The following is a 13,552-nucleotide window of genomic DNA, read 5'->3' as shown; positions in this document are numbered from 1 at the left end:
CCACAGTGCTATTAAATTTTCAGAAATGTTTATAAGCCCTCTGCTGCCTCCTGCTGCCTCGTGTGTGAATAATCGGGACAAGGAAGGAACAGTTTCTTTTAAAATGTTTATTCTATATTTACAAACCCTATTTGTATTCATTGGGCACAAAGTTAAATGAATATTAATCAGTGTACAATAATTAAATAATGCTAATCTACGGCTTTAAGTCACTTCTAAAGTTTAACTTTCTGATCATAACTATTGATCTATTTTAGAGTAACATTTATCTTAGTCAACTGTACTTTCTGGTTGAATTTAGAATGATCAGATTTGTTTGTTTTATAAAATACCAAGAAATTCTATTTAGGGACTAAAAGGCCACCTAAGTTAGAGTACCTCAGTGATCTGTAAGCTTATGTTCCTTTTGCTTTCTTTGTAGCCTTCAGTTCATAGATGTGACAAACAGATAAGTTAAGACAGGGGAATGAATGGGAACAGATAAAAGTACAAAAGAGAACAAGAATTCTCAATTGTATAGCGAACTGGTAATGCTAGGTAGTTGGGTATTTTCTGTGGCATTACATTGTTTAAAAATATTGTTGTGTGGCATATACTGGTGGGATGTATAGAGGAGGCTGGGGCAGGAGGATCATGAGTTCTAGGCCTGCCTGCCTGCCTGCCTAAGGTGCACCTTAAAACATGAAAAAAGAAAAAAGAATGTTCGTGTTATCAGATGTTTAAACTACTGTCTTAGTTTCGTCATGCTCACGGGTGAGTGGGGGCTTAGAGATTAATGCCATATGCAAACACGAGCTCACAGGGAGTGAGAACAGCAGGGCTTTCCCCTAACTGTGCGTCTCCTGCCAGCTGTATAGTCTTGGCCAAGCTCCCCAGCCTGTCTCAGTGTGAAAGGGGATTGTTGGCAGAATAGTTACCACTGGCGTTTTTAAAACAAGACTATTGTCAACAACTGGGACAGGAAGTGTGGCAAGTTTTGTGTGTCGGAGCTCTTCGTAATCTCAAAACAGGACTGGTCTGTAGCAGATTTTGTTTCTGAGGGTTATGTCAGCATTTCCTATGCTGATGGTGGAGAAAGAAAAATTTAAAAGTATTTGTTTACTTAGAGAAAAATCAGTACATGCTGATATAAACAAGACTTCTTTGGAGCTGAAGATCAAACTTCAGAAAGATGAATAAAGGCAAACCTAGATAACGGTTGGGAAATGTTTGACTTTAAAAGAGTGCTTCCAAAAACAAAACAAACCGGTGAAAGGAGTGAGTGGCTGTGATACCTGGTCGCATCCCTACAGGAGTTTGCATGTGGACCGTTCATTTATGAAGAAGGTCCAGTTTCACACGGAAAGGAAGCTGGAAAATGTCAGGTTTTGTTATTTGTTCTAGAAGTGGCCAGCACTCTTCTATGACTACATACCAAAGTGGTCGTTTCGTCAAGGATATTTGCAATATAAACCGTGAAACCAGAGTAGGTACATTTCACACACCACCTATTAAAATCACTGATATTTCCACTTTAAAGGGTATTTTATTGAGCATGATATTGTAACATCTAAATTTTGGGGAAGGGGACTTTCTTTGCTAAGTTACTCAAATCTTTAAGATAGTGATAAATTTTATTCTTAGCTATTTATTAATATCACCATGAATATGAGTGTTAGGAAGATGAAAAATGACAATAGTAGATACAAGTTTTCCAAAATTTTATCTAAAAGCTTAAATTTTACCACTGACAATATCACCAACAATGTGTAGGTGCGTGTGTGTATATCCGTATCTGCATACACATGTTCTTGCACATGCACGCACACATCCTGGCCACAGCTCACATGTGGAGATCACAGGAACAGCTTCTGGGAGGGAGGTAGCTCTCTCCCTCTGTCTCGTGGGTCCTAGGGATCAAAGTCACGTCCTCAGACTTGGTGTCACCTTCTGAGCAGCTTCCAGTGCTTCATTGAACTTTTCTTCTGTTGAAAACCACAAGTGTGTGGCAGTGAACAACACGGTTGCTATAAGCACAAATTCCAGCTATTGATGTTAGGGGATTCACAAAGTAATTTACTAAATTCCAAAGTTACTTCCAAGTTTTGGCTATAATTTTGTCCTTGTGGTTTTATTGATGTTACCCTGTCTGTCTCAGATCTCCTGTGCTTAGTTGTTCAGATTCTCAGGTTCCTCAAACATTTGCTTCAGAAACAAGGATGCCCTTGGGTAAACTGCTGTAAAATGCAGGTGTCTCAGCCTTTGTTGCACAACTTCTCAGTTTTAGCTTTTAGTCAAATAGAGGCAGAAATTACTAAGAGCTCTTTTAAGTAAGGCTGCCCAGATACTTTACTCTGAATATTAATATTGTTAAGGCCTGTCTAGTGGACAGTCTTCCAAGAACCGATGTTTAGAAAGAACTAGAAGGAGGGAGAGCTGCTGTCTTTTACATGCTACAATATTGCCTCTCAGGTACTAAATATTTTTTTAAACAGGAAAATACGAATTTCGAATTTGGAATTTACAGTGTTACTTAACAATATCTAATAAAGTTGTAAAGCTATTTCTCATACGCCTTTAACATTCAAAATACTTGAGTCATTGTTAACATTGCGGGTAAGTTAAGTCACACAAGAGAAGAGAGTGGGCATGAGCCTGGGTAGAGAGAGCCCAGTGGTAGAGTACTTGCCTGCTGTGTAGAAGCCCTCAAATCCATCCCCAGCACTGGAGAGGGAATGCACAGGCTTGAATTATACAGATCTGGTTTTGCATTTGCTACCGATATAACCTTGAGCAAGTTATGTAGCCTTGCAAAGTCTGTTTGTACACAAAGATGATAATAATTTAATAAAATTGATGTACATGCCTTGATAGGTAGGAGTTTGTCTTCTGTGCTTTTTAATACCATCCCACCATTTTAATTCAATTGATGTCCCTAAACATTTCCATGAGGTAAGGCAAATAAATGGCTTCTCATCGCATAAAGGATGCGGCTGTAATGATAGTAGGCCTGCTTAGAGTTACCATGTCTTCAGCTGCGGGATACTTCCCGTAACATTTTCTCAGTAAAGCACATGCCCCGGGAAGTACCCGTGAGCCAGAATAACACTGCTCTGGGATTGCCGACATACTAAGAACAAGTAGCCTTGCTTCTTGCTTATAAAAGATTTCATTAAACAAACAGAAAAATTGTGGGGGGTGGAGGGATGGGTGTCTTATTTTTAGTTGTGTTGAAGAATGTGCCTTTTGTTCTTTACTTGCACAAAAGGATTGCATATTTTTCATTAGCTTACTTACATAAATGTAAAATTGAGTAGGATAGATAATTTAAATAATTTTATGTTCCCCCCTGTTTCTACTCCAGGTTTTAGGAAAAAAACCCAGGACTTGGAAGCAGGTGATAAATGTCATGAGCTCCACCCAGAATCACATCTGCAAATAAAAAGCCATTTCATAAAAAGGTAACCATAGATATTTACAAATAGGAAAATTTCAGTTCCTAAATTTACATATAATTGGAACTCTGGCAGAAGACATGCAGGTATATTTCTAATCTAAAAGCATTACAGTGCATATTTTACCGGTATTATTTAATAGCATGTAGGCCTAAGGTAGAACACCTACAAACTGCTGGGTACAGTTCTTTATTATTTTAATGCACGTGTAGTACCAGTGTCCTTGGCTTTTTCTTATACTTACCTAGAGATGCTTAATGCCTTTTGTGATTTACCCTGTAGCACTGCCGGTTTTGTAGTTTGAGGTGTAAACAAAACGAGCGTGACTTTCATTTTCCTTCTCCACTGTCTCAGGTTCTTACTGTAGGTATTAGCACTTCCTTTGGCATCTCAAAGCTAATATCAGTCACTATGCTTGCACTTGGAGGCCGGGATTAGGTGGGCACACGCACTGGGTAGGGCACAGCAGTCATCAGTGTAACAGCTGAAGGGCAGGGGTAGACAGCACGGGCAGACTGCACACAGGACAGGTCAGGTCCCCAATGGCATGCTACTCAGAGCTTTGTACTGTTTAAAACTGAATTGATGATGGCAGGAATTCTGCACTTTTTTTTTTTTTTTTTTTTTTTTCCGAGACAGGGTTTCTCTGTGGCTTTGGAGCCTGTCCTGGAACTAGCTCTGTAGACCAGGCTGGTCTCGAACTCACAGAGATCCACCTGCCTCTGCCTCCCAGGTGCTGGGATTAAAGGCGTGCGCCACCATTGCCCGGCAGGAATTCTGCATTTAATGAGTCACATTGCAGTTGACCTTCGATAACTAAAACCGTGAATAAGGAAGGTCTACTGTATTTACAGAAAACCACAACATTTGCGGTTCAGATCAAGTGGCACATGAAAGCAGTGAAACTGAGATTTCATCATAGTTGTGTTTACTGAGCCATGCCATTCTGTTGTTTCATCCCAAATAATTCATGGGAGAAAAATAGCTTTACAATAGGAGAAAATAATTTTATTTCTCTTTACTTTAGAATCACTGATTACCTCAAGACAGTCTTGATTAAATCCTGTGCTATATATCAGAATTTAAGTTTCTCTATCTCTGCTGCCTGTAAGCATTGTAATGTTGGCTGGAAATATTTTAAAGTTTTGAATTGTTCACTTTTAACATTTATCTTAAATTGTATGTTATATTTTATCATAAATAAATGTAATTTCAGTGTTTTTAATTTGAAATGTTTTTTAAGATCACATTTCTAACTACTAGGAATGTGATCTGGGGAGTGACTGTTTAGTGATACACTAGAGTGCATGGTCAGCATGGACAGGCCCTGGTTTCAGTCTCTCCACCCCCACAAGCCTGACATACAGAGACAGAGATAATGATTCTTAATGTGGTGGATGTTTCTGGTAGGCATATATGTACAGTTCTGGCATCGCTACAAAATAGTCCCCATTTCCACTGCTATGTTGTAAACCATAAGTTGGGAAAATCAAACTAAGATAAATATTTAGTTTCTCTATGCGGTTATTTGGCTTTACTTTGTATTTTTATTTTCAAATTGCAGGTCACATATCGGCGAAACCAGTGACAAGTTTTTTCCTTCAGCCAGCCCACAAATACTTAAGGACCATAATGCAAGAGATCATGTCTACCAGACCAATGAGCAAAACATGGGAAACTCTGATGGGACCAAGTTTTCTGAGTGGCATGAAGTAGAAAATTCTGAAGGAACAGGCTTGCCATTTCACACTAATGATAGTTCTGTGCCCGGAACCAGAGCCAACAGTAAAGAAACGGTCTCACCGTCGTCATTATCTTCACACGGGAGAACTGCTGAGCAGTGTTACTCTGAGAACTCTCTATCCAGAGGACACACACTGCAGTCAGCCTGCAACATTGACAGCTGTCAGATGCCAAAACCCCACTGCCGCAGCTCACCACCCCCTTTGCCGCCAAAGAAATATTCTGCGCCCAGTGTGCTACAGTTAGAGAGAATGGAATTTATACCTGATACCAGACTTACAGAGGTGTTTAAAGTTAATTCCTTCAATCTTCCAAAACACAGTTTGAGTACTGCATCAGGACCAAGCCCAGAAGGGAGTGCACACATGATCCACAAAAGCGACAGAGATGCTGTCCAAGGGAGGCAGCACACCGCCCACAACTACCCGTCCAGTTGTGCAGCTCACGATTCTCAGGCAGACTCAGAAGCAGCACCTGATACACCGTGCCAACCACATCAACACTCCAGTTCTGTGTGCCCAAATGAAGCAATTTCACTAACAACCTATTTCTCAGTTGATAGTTGCATGACTGATACATACAGATTGAAATATCATCAGAGACCCAAGCTCTGTTTCCCAGAGAACAGTGGCCGTTGTAATAATTCGCTGTCTCAGACTGAGCACATAGAAGGATCTATTACATAGTGGCCATCTTGGTTCCCACTGCCCTTCTAAACAAAGATATAAATCCTGGTGTCCATTGTAAGATAAATGAGCCAGCCTTTAAATATACAAACTAACCAAACCTAATGATATATAAAACTGAAATTGGTATTGAAAATTATTAACCAGGTTAACCTTACATAGTTTATGATGATGAATTTGCCAAGTATTTTAGAAATTTCCTTGGAGTGGTCATGGTATACCTTGAAAAGTAAGAAAGGTAAAATTCATTTGCTGTATATAACAGATGAGCAAACGCCATGCCTCCCTGCTGTAATTTGGCTAGTAGACATGGATTATGCTAGCCTCTATTAATATGTGGGTTGGTGCATTTTGCTAATTAAGAGATGCAGTTTGTATAGCAAAAGCAGTATTTGCTTTTTGCAGAGCACTTTCTAGTGGGTAACCCAAAGATGGCTATCCCCACATGCTTTTGACTTCTGTGATAGTCTAGTACGTGGGCTCCTTCAAGTGTCTTAAAAACACCCATGGATTTGTTATGTTATCATCTGGAAAACATTTGCCTTAATGATCAACATTTTTTAATCAAAATCTCAAGGCCATATAAAACTTATTTTGTTCTACAACTTTTCAGAATATCTACTTAACATAAATTAGCCTTTATAATTTGTACTAAAAATATTTGCATCGTGTAAGTTAAAAGTAAGAATATTGCAGTATATTCTTTATCTTGTTAAATTGTTTTCTAGCTTTGTATGAAATGTGAAAGGCCTTCCCTTTGGTTTGATTTACTTTGGGCTGCTAATAACCAGTGTTACAAATTAGCATTGGGCTTTCTTATTGGGACTGTGGCTATAATTGCTGCTTTGGTGACTTACAGATTGCTAAAGATTGTCAATGCTTAGGTTAAATTTTTGCCTTTATATAAAGGTTTAATCTTGATGAAATCTTATTCTTTTTTCTTCAATAGTAATTTTATCTCCACTTCTACCGTGGAGTGGAGTTTATATTGAAAGGAATTTTTATTACTATGTTGAAAGTAAGTTAATTGAATTGCTTTATTGGTTATGATTTTATTTTGGAACAGGCCAATAAACTAATTGGGCTTTAGAAGAGTTTCCTAACGCCTGCTCCAAAGAATTGAGAACTACAAAATTAGTTGTCTTTATAATATCTCTAAATGGGTAAATTTTGTAATCATTACTTTAAAACTCAGTAAACTGATAAGATCAACAGCTTGATGAGTCCCATAAATTGTTAAAATCCAAAGTGTATTTAAGTACTTTTAGATAAACTGAAAATTGCTTATAAAAGTCTGAATTCACACTGTTAATCAATTCTTGGCCAAATCTTGTTCTTGTTGTTTTTTTCCAACTGTCGTAGTTGGTGGTCGTTACTTTGTATTCTCTTAAACACTTGAATAGCAAATTGAAATTGATCCTTAAAGCCTATTTTTAAACAGCTTTTAGTATGAAGAATTTGTAAATAATGTAAAGTTTGTAAAATTGTATTTGAAATGTCAATGTTTATAATTATTGCTTTTATAACATTGTAAAATACTAGAAAAGAGCTTCAGTTATTTTTAATAGCTTATAAAAGATTTTTAAGTTTAAAAATTTTTTCTATTTGGTCCATATTCCCTGTTGGGAATGTATTATTGAAACATTAAACTAATTTCTGTATTTTACAGCAGTTTCACAGATACACCCTTTCAACTCAGTTGAGTTTGCAAGCAGGAATGTTGTTTCTCACTTTAATGCACTACTCAGTTAAACCCTCTGCATTCTCTAATACTGACTGAAGTAGAAACTAGCCATTTGTTGATTCAACACAGAATAGATTTCACTACATATTGGCCAATTGTATAAATTTCTTCTCCTCTCGTGCCTATTTTGATCAATGTTTCTGTTATAAGCTTCTAAGTTCTTAAATAATTCAATCGTGTTTCAAATAGTTATCTCCAGAATATTGTATTTTCATGTGAAATGAATTTCTTCTGGCTCAAAAAAAAAATTGAGACTCATTTTTAAGCTAATATAGCTGGTCTTTTTTTGCACTTATGAACTGTGTCCCCTTCCACACATTACACATTCTATGGGAAATTGTTAAAAAAAAAAAAAAGATCATAAAATATTAGCCCAGGATGTTTTTAAGATTTAAATCCCAGCAAATTCTGAAGCACAACTCATAGAGAAAGTGGCAGCTGTTCTCTAGAGGGCAAGATATAAATGATTTGGACTATGGACAGCAGATCTCTGTAACAGTTACATAGCTTTTTGGTTTGGAAGCAGCCATAAACAACTGGTAATGGATGAGTGTGGCTGTTTTTCAATAAAACCTTGTCGGCATCAAAATCTAGATTGTATGTGATTTTCATGTGTCATGAAATTATTTTGTTCTCCAATCACTTCAAATTGTTTAGAAAAAAAAAATCAGCTGGGCAGAGGCCCACATTAATCCTAGCTCTGAGGAGGAAGGTTGGTGGATTGTTCGGAGTTGAAGGCAAGCCTGGCCTGCAAAGCTAGTTCCAGACCAGCCCTGTATACAGGGCAACACAGTAAGACCCTGTGTCAGAAAATAAAATGTAAAAGCAAAAGCAAGCCCAGGCTCTACCTTGTCACAGAACTGATCTCCAGTGTATTCTTGTTTGTGGTCTGGCACTTGGACTCTTTATGTCTTGTAACTTGAGGTTAACATCTCCCTAAAAACTTCCGAGTCCGAAGCCAATTCAGATGGAACTGTCAGAAGTTACTGCATGTTTAGGAGCTCAATGAATTTACAAAGGAACTTACCAGATTACTCTTTTGCTATCTTTGATGGGAACAAATTTTCAGCGTGCCTTGAAGTTCCATTTACATATTTCTGGTAACTTCCCAAGTGTGAGCACCACAGTTTACTAAAAAATTTAATTATCTATAGGAGATTCAGTCTTCATGCTCTTATGTGTCAATTACAGTGCACTTTTTCTCTTGAGCCCCAAGCCAGCCTACTACAGCTACCAGGTACTCTGAAACTTCACAGTGGGCACAGCTCTTGAAAGAGCATGACAGGTAAGCAGGTAGGTGGATAGGAATTAATTTAGCATGGATTGGCTCACGTGATTGAGGCTCAGCAGTCTCCTCAGTTGTTCACTTGTAGACTTGAAGCCTAGGAAAGCTAGAATTCCAGTTCACAGCTTAGGACAGAGAACCAGGGAGACTAGCCGGAGTCTGAAAGCCTGAGAACTAAGAAATCTGTAGTGCTGATGTTCACAGACATGGGTGGGCCACACCTAGAAATTCACAGCTGGCTGCCAAGGACCGGCTCAGGGGAGCCACTCAGACCATGGGAGAAGCAGGGTCCTGGTAACAGGAAGGCACAAGTTCGGCGAATGACAGACACTACACATAAGAGAGTGGTTGGAATCTGCTGCGATTTTACTGAATTCATGTTTTCATTATATAGTATTCAAACAACAAATCAGAAGGTCATGTGTCATTGGTTGGCATAATATGAAAGCTTCTTTTAGTCACATCAGCAATATTTAAGAAAAGTACATTATCAGGAACAGGTGTTAGACATAAAGCATCCTTAGAAGAGGAACTCTTGTTCTTGGGAATGTAAACCTCAGACATGTGGTTTCATCTTATGAATAGAAAGTTTCTGTCTCATTATCACTATCGTGGCCCTTCCTCTTTCTAACCCTTTCTTTATCTCATTTGTGACCAAATATACCTAATCAGTTCTCTGCACCTGTTGAAATATATTTTTTAGTACCTTCTTATGCAGTAGACACCATGGGGGTTGGGATCTAGCAAGCCTATCCATAAAGTTCAGAGTATAATATAACAGTCTTTGTCCATCAACATTAACGCATCTATTCCCTTGCTCATCATACACCCCGTATATGACAAGGGTTCTGCTGTAGTCTTATACATTCCCATATTGTGCTTCCCTATCCCGGAGCTGTTCCTGAAGAGATAATCCTTGTCTTGTAGATATATAGAATATCATTATTATAAAAGAGATTGTGCAAAGCCCATATGTCACATAGCCAGCTAATTGAGAAACCCGTCTATGCCACAAAGGTGGCTAATACAGGGCCATCTGCCATTGACCTCCAGGAAGCCTAGTCCCATAGGACACGTAGCTCCCATCCGGCATGACGTATGTCATGTCACACAGACGACACTGGAGTTGGTGTGGCAGTTGGCACTAGGAGAAGGGCAGGAATAGTTTGTTAAATACAGTTGTGCAGCTATAGTGGGCACGGCAGTCAAAAGCTTTTGGAAGCTATTTTAAGGGGAGGCATTAAGGCAGTGGCTGGATGTCATGGCGCTCACAACAGTTACAGCTGCGCCTGTTATGCCTAACTCGGAGGTAAGAACAGTCCTGCTTGTCCTCAAGATCCTAGTCTTGTTCTTAGTCTAGAGTAGCTCGGCACAACCTTCATTCATCCCAGGACGGTATCCACACAAATGTCCCAGCACAGAGAACTTGCCTTCTCTTTTCATCCAGGTTCTCAAAGGGCTGGCGGCCTCACATGGGGGTGAGTTTCTTTACCATTTTTCCAGCATATCAGTTTATCTTCCAGAAACAGGGACATACCCAGGAATAAAGTGACCCAAAAATTAACCATCATTTAAGATCTCCATACTATAAATTTTCAGTTTTGGGGCTCGAGAATAAAGTGCATGTGTGCTCTGTCAGGACTATTAACCTCCCTGCTCTATCGTGAGAATATGACACAGTGAAACCAAATTCAGCAGTATAACTAAGCATTTATTAGAGAAAATTAGTACACAGTACAAATTGGGTCACACAGTCTGGTATACTCAGTGTCCTCCCAGTCCTGTGTTCTGATACAAATGCTTCAATTATAAATTACAATTACAAAAAAATTATCCAAGCAAATGCAACAATATCCTGAAGACATAGCTGTTAACAATTTACCAAATATGACTTAATTATAAGGGAGAAGCCCCCCCTATATTTTTGCCATTTCTCATCCTGAACAGCATTAAAACCAACAGTAACCAATTTCTAATTACACAAATCTTAGGATGAAAAAGAACAGCTTCCAAAGTACTTATAGTGGCTGCTTTGGGACCGTTGCATTTCTGAGTAAATGCTACCAACCCAATCACAGACGATAAATATTTTAAAATAGCATATTTTAAAACAATATTCAAGATAGTAAGTATCACAAAGGAATGTTTTTTTTTCTCTGTTGTTGAGCGCTGTGTCCTGGTTAATAGTGAGGGGCCCAATACCTCATGTGGTGAGTAAATTCCACATATATTTCCTTAAGTACTTAAGTTGCAAGCATTATTAAAAATATATATACATATATCATTTAGCTACAATAATATTAATTCAAGCACTAAAAACAGGCTTGAAATACATGGTGCTATTTTGAGGAGGTCAGGGCTTAAGGAAAGGTTAGAGGTCTGGAATTCAGCTGCTGGAAATCCTCTTTATTCAAGAAGTCTGTAGTATTCAGGATTCACCCCAGAAGCCACACGCTCTTGACATCTCGGCAAAGCAGTCTGCAAAAACCAAACGCTGGTTACCGTTTCCTGTATCTGCTTATTTTGACATTTAATGCCAAACTGAACACCTAGATTGCTAATCATATGCCTATCCCTACATAATTTACATTGGTAAGGAAAAACAAAAGGCCTAGGTCATGAAGTCTTGAATTTTCGAATCAGAGATGAAAATCCAGACATTCACTGTTCTTGAAATGTCTACCTCTACCAAAATGGCTCAGGAAAAGTTATCAAAAAAAAAAAAAAAAAAAAGGAACTCCTATCCTTCACTACTCTACATCCTCCCCACCACCCCTTCCTCTGCCTTCTAACTTGCCACAAAATCGGGGGACGGAAATGGGTGGCAAAGAAGTTTAAGATACTCCATTCTTTGACAGATGTAGGAATAGGGATACTTTAGAAGATAATAAGCATAGTTACATAAACTGACAAGGCTTAGACATGGCATGACATGGCCTGCTTTTTACGGGTTTTAAGCACGTACACAATACCCAAATCACTTTTAGATATAATCACGTTTAATCTATTACACCCTACTAATAATTTACTACGGCTTCTAATAAAAGATAAAAGTTTCTAGAAGTTAACTTCAGTTCCTTCGTGGTGATTCAGGAACCCAAGACATAGCCAAGTTTCCTCCACACTGACACGGGTGCAAAGGAAGTCCATTGTCGCTCTCTCTCCCAGCGCCACCCCCGACTCGGTCAACTCTAGCGTGCCCCGTCCCCGACAAGCCAGGAGCAACCCCCAACCTGAACACTTCAACTCTGCACTCACCAGGGCAAAAGGTACACGAAGATGAACAACACCAGGTCGAAAAGGAGGAAGAGCCAGAGATCCAGCCAGTAGGAGTGTTTCGGGAGCCCGTTCGTCCCGGACTGACGCCGCTCATCTCGGTTCTGCTCCCTCCTTTCAGCTCGGTCCGAGCCTCCCCGCTCGCGGACACCGTCGGTGCCAGACGCCGCCTGATTCACCTCCATCTCGCTCTCGCTGCACCTGAGAGCCGCTCGGATCCGCACTTCCGCTATGGCCGAACCAGAAGCGGACTAAGTCTGACGCCCTGCCCGCCTCAGCCTAGCAACCAACGCCAGTCGGCCACGCCCACCACTCAGGCACCCCGCCCCGCCCCGCCTCTCCGTCCGCGCGCAGGCGCCCGCCCTTCTAGGAACTCGCGCGCGCCTCGTTCCGCTTCCTCGGGAACGCGCGCCAACACCCAGGGCCGCTGCGAAACCTCGCGCAGGCGCCCTGCTCCTCCTCCGGAGCCTGCGCGGCGCTCCTAGCCCCGCCTCGCCCCGCCCCGCCCCGCCCCGCCTCCTGCCTGGGCCGCACCGTGGGGCGAAGGTGCGCTGTCACACGTAGCTTGCCCTGCCACCTGCAGCGCAGAGCCGGTTTTCCCGGTTTCTAGAGAGAGAACTGTCACGACCCCTTTGCTCTGAGGTGTGCCTGTATTTCAGAAACGGCCTTCTAAGGATTCCAGCTGTGCCCACGCACAAAATTCCCAGTCTTCAATAAACAGCATGTGTGGGGATTGTTTCTTCTGGGTCGTGAGAGGCCCCAGTGTGAGCTTTGTAGATGACAACCTTGTGTGGCAATGTCAAAAGGTTAAACATTCCCGGTAGGGTTCTCCCTGCAATACCTGTAAACATTCCGGCTTTTTATTGTCTTATGTATTAGGAAGACTTGCATGGATCGTTTTGTTCAGTCGGTTTGCTCTTAATCTTTGAAACAATAGGTGGACATCATAATTACAACCAGGGATTTTCCCAAGAATCAGAGTGAGAATTACGTAGGTATTTCATGGGAATATATTTAATAAGCCTCTCATCTCTGTGTCACAACACCCTGTGACTAATCGATAAGAACCCTTTGGTCCTTGGCTGCCCACTGGACTCGACCAACCAAAAGCTTAGTTAGCATCTTAGGCCTATAGACAAGCTCCCCCCATCTCTGAACCTGCCTCTCTGCTGTACCCACCAATGTATTTTAAACTTGCCTTAAATGTATGTTCTGTAAAATGATAAGACTTCATGAAACTGCTTCCACACTGGAAAATAGAATTGGGAACGCTAAATCTTGGGTTCCCAGGCCATGGCGACTCAAAGTGACTCCAGAATAAACTATTTTCCTTTAAAATGAGAGTCGTGTTTTTGCGCAGACAATACAAAGGTTGGGTATGACC

The 13,552-nt window shown here is 40.4% G+C and overlaps 2 protein-coding genes across 3 annotated transcripts in view; one reads left to right on the top strand and one right to left on the bottom strand.

Annotated features, from left to right (window-relative positions):
• Positions 1-8,186, top strand: part of Usp53 (ubiquitin specific peptidase 53) — a 52,149-nt gene extending 43,963 nt beyond the window's left edge. For both annotated transcript variants that reach the window (XM_057793598.1, XM_057793599.1), the window contains 2 exons: positions 3,344-3,440; positions 4,999-8,186. In XM_057793598.1, coding sequence (XP_057649581.1) covers positions 3,344-3,440; positions 4,999-5,863 — 962 coding nt within the window. In that variant the 3' untranslated portion in view covers positions 5,864-8,186. The remainder of the gene's footprint in view (positions 1-3,343; positions 3,441-4,998) is intronic.
• A 1,069-nt stretch (positions 8,187-9,255) lies between these two features.
• Positions 9,256-12,461, bottom strand: C18H4orf3 (chromosome 18 C4orf3 homolog). The gene is made up of 2 exons (XM_057793517.1): positions 12,151-12,461; positions 9,256-11,370 (listed from the first exon to the last, which is right to left on the bottom strand). Coding segments are annotated over exons 1-2 (204 nt in total). The 5' UTR covers positions 12,354-12,461; the 3' UTR covers positions 9,256-11,369.
• Positions 12,462-13,552: the final 1,091 nt, after the last annotated feature.

This window comes from Chionomys nivalis, chromosome 18 (genome assembly GCF_950005125.1).
Source record: "Chionomys nivalis chromosome 18, mChiNiv1.1, whole genome shotgun sequence".
Taxonomy (NCBI): Eukaryota; Metazoa; Chordata; class Mammalia; order Rodentia; family Cricetidae; genus Chionomys; species Chionomys nivalis.
Note: the sequence above shows the minus strand (reverse complement) of the source record. Positions and strands in the feature narration are given on the sequence as shown.

What these genes read in the sequence shown, in the direction of transcription:
- C18H4orf3 (XM_057793517.1), bottom strand. Translation starts at nt 12,353, where the DNA reads ATGGAGGTGAATCAGGCGGCGTCTGGCACCGACGGTGTCCGCGAGCGG.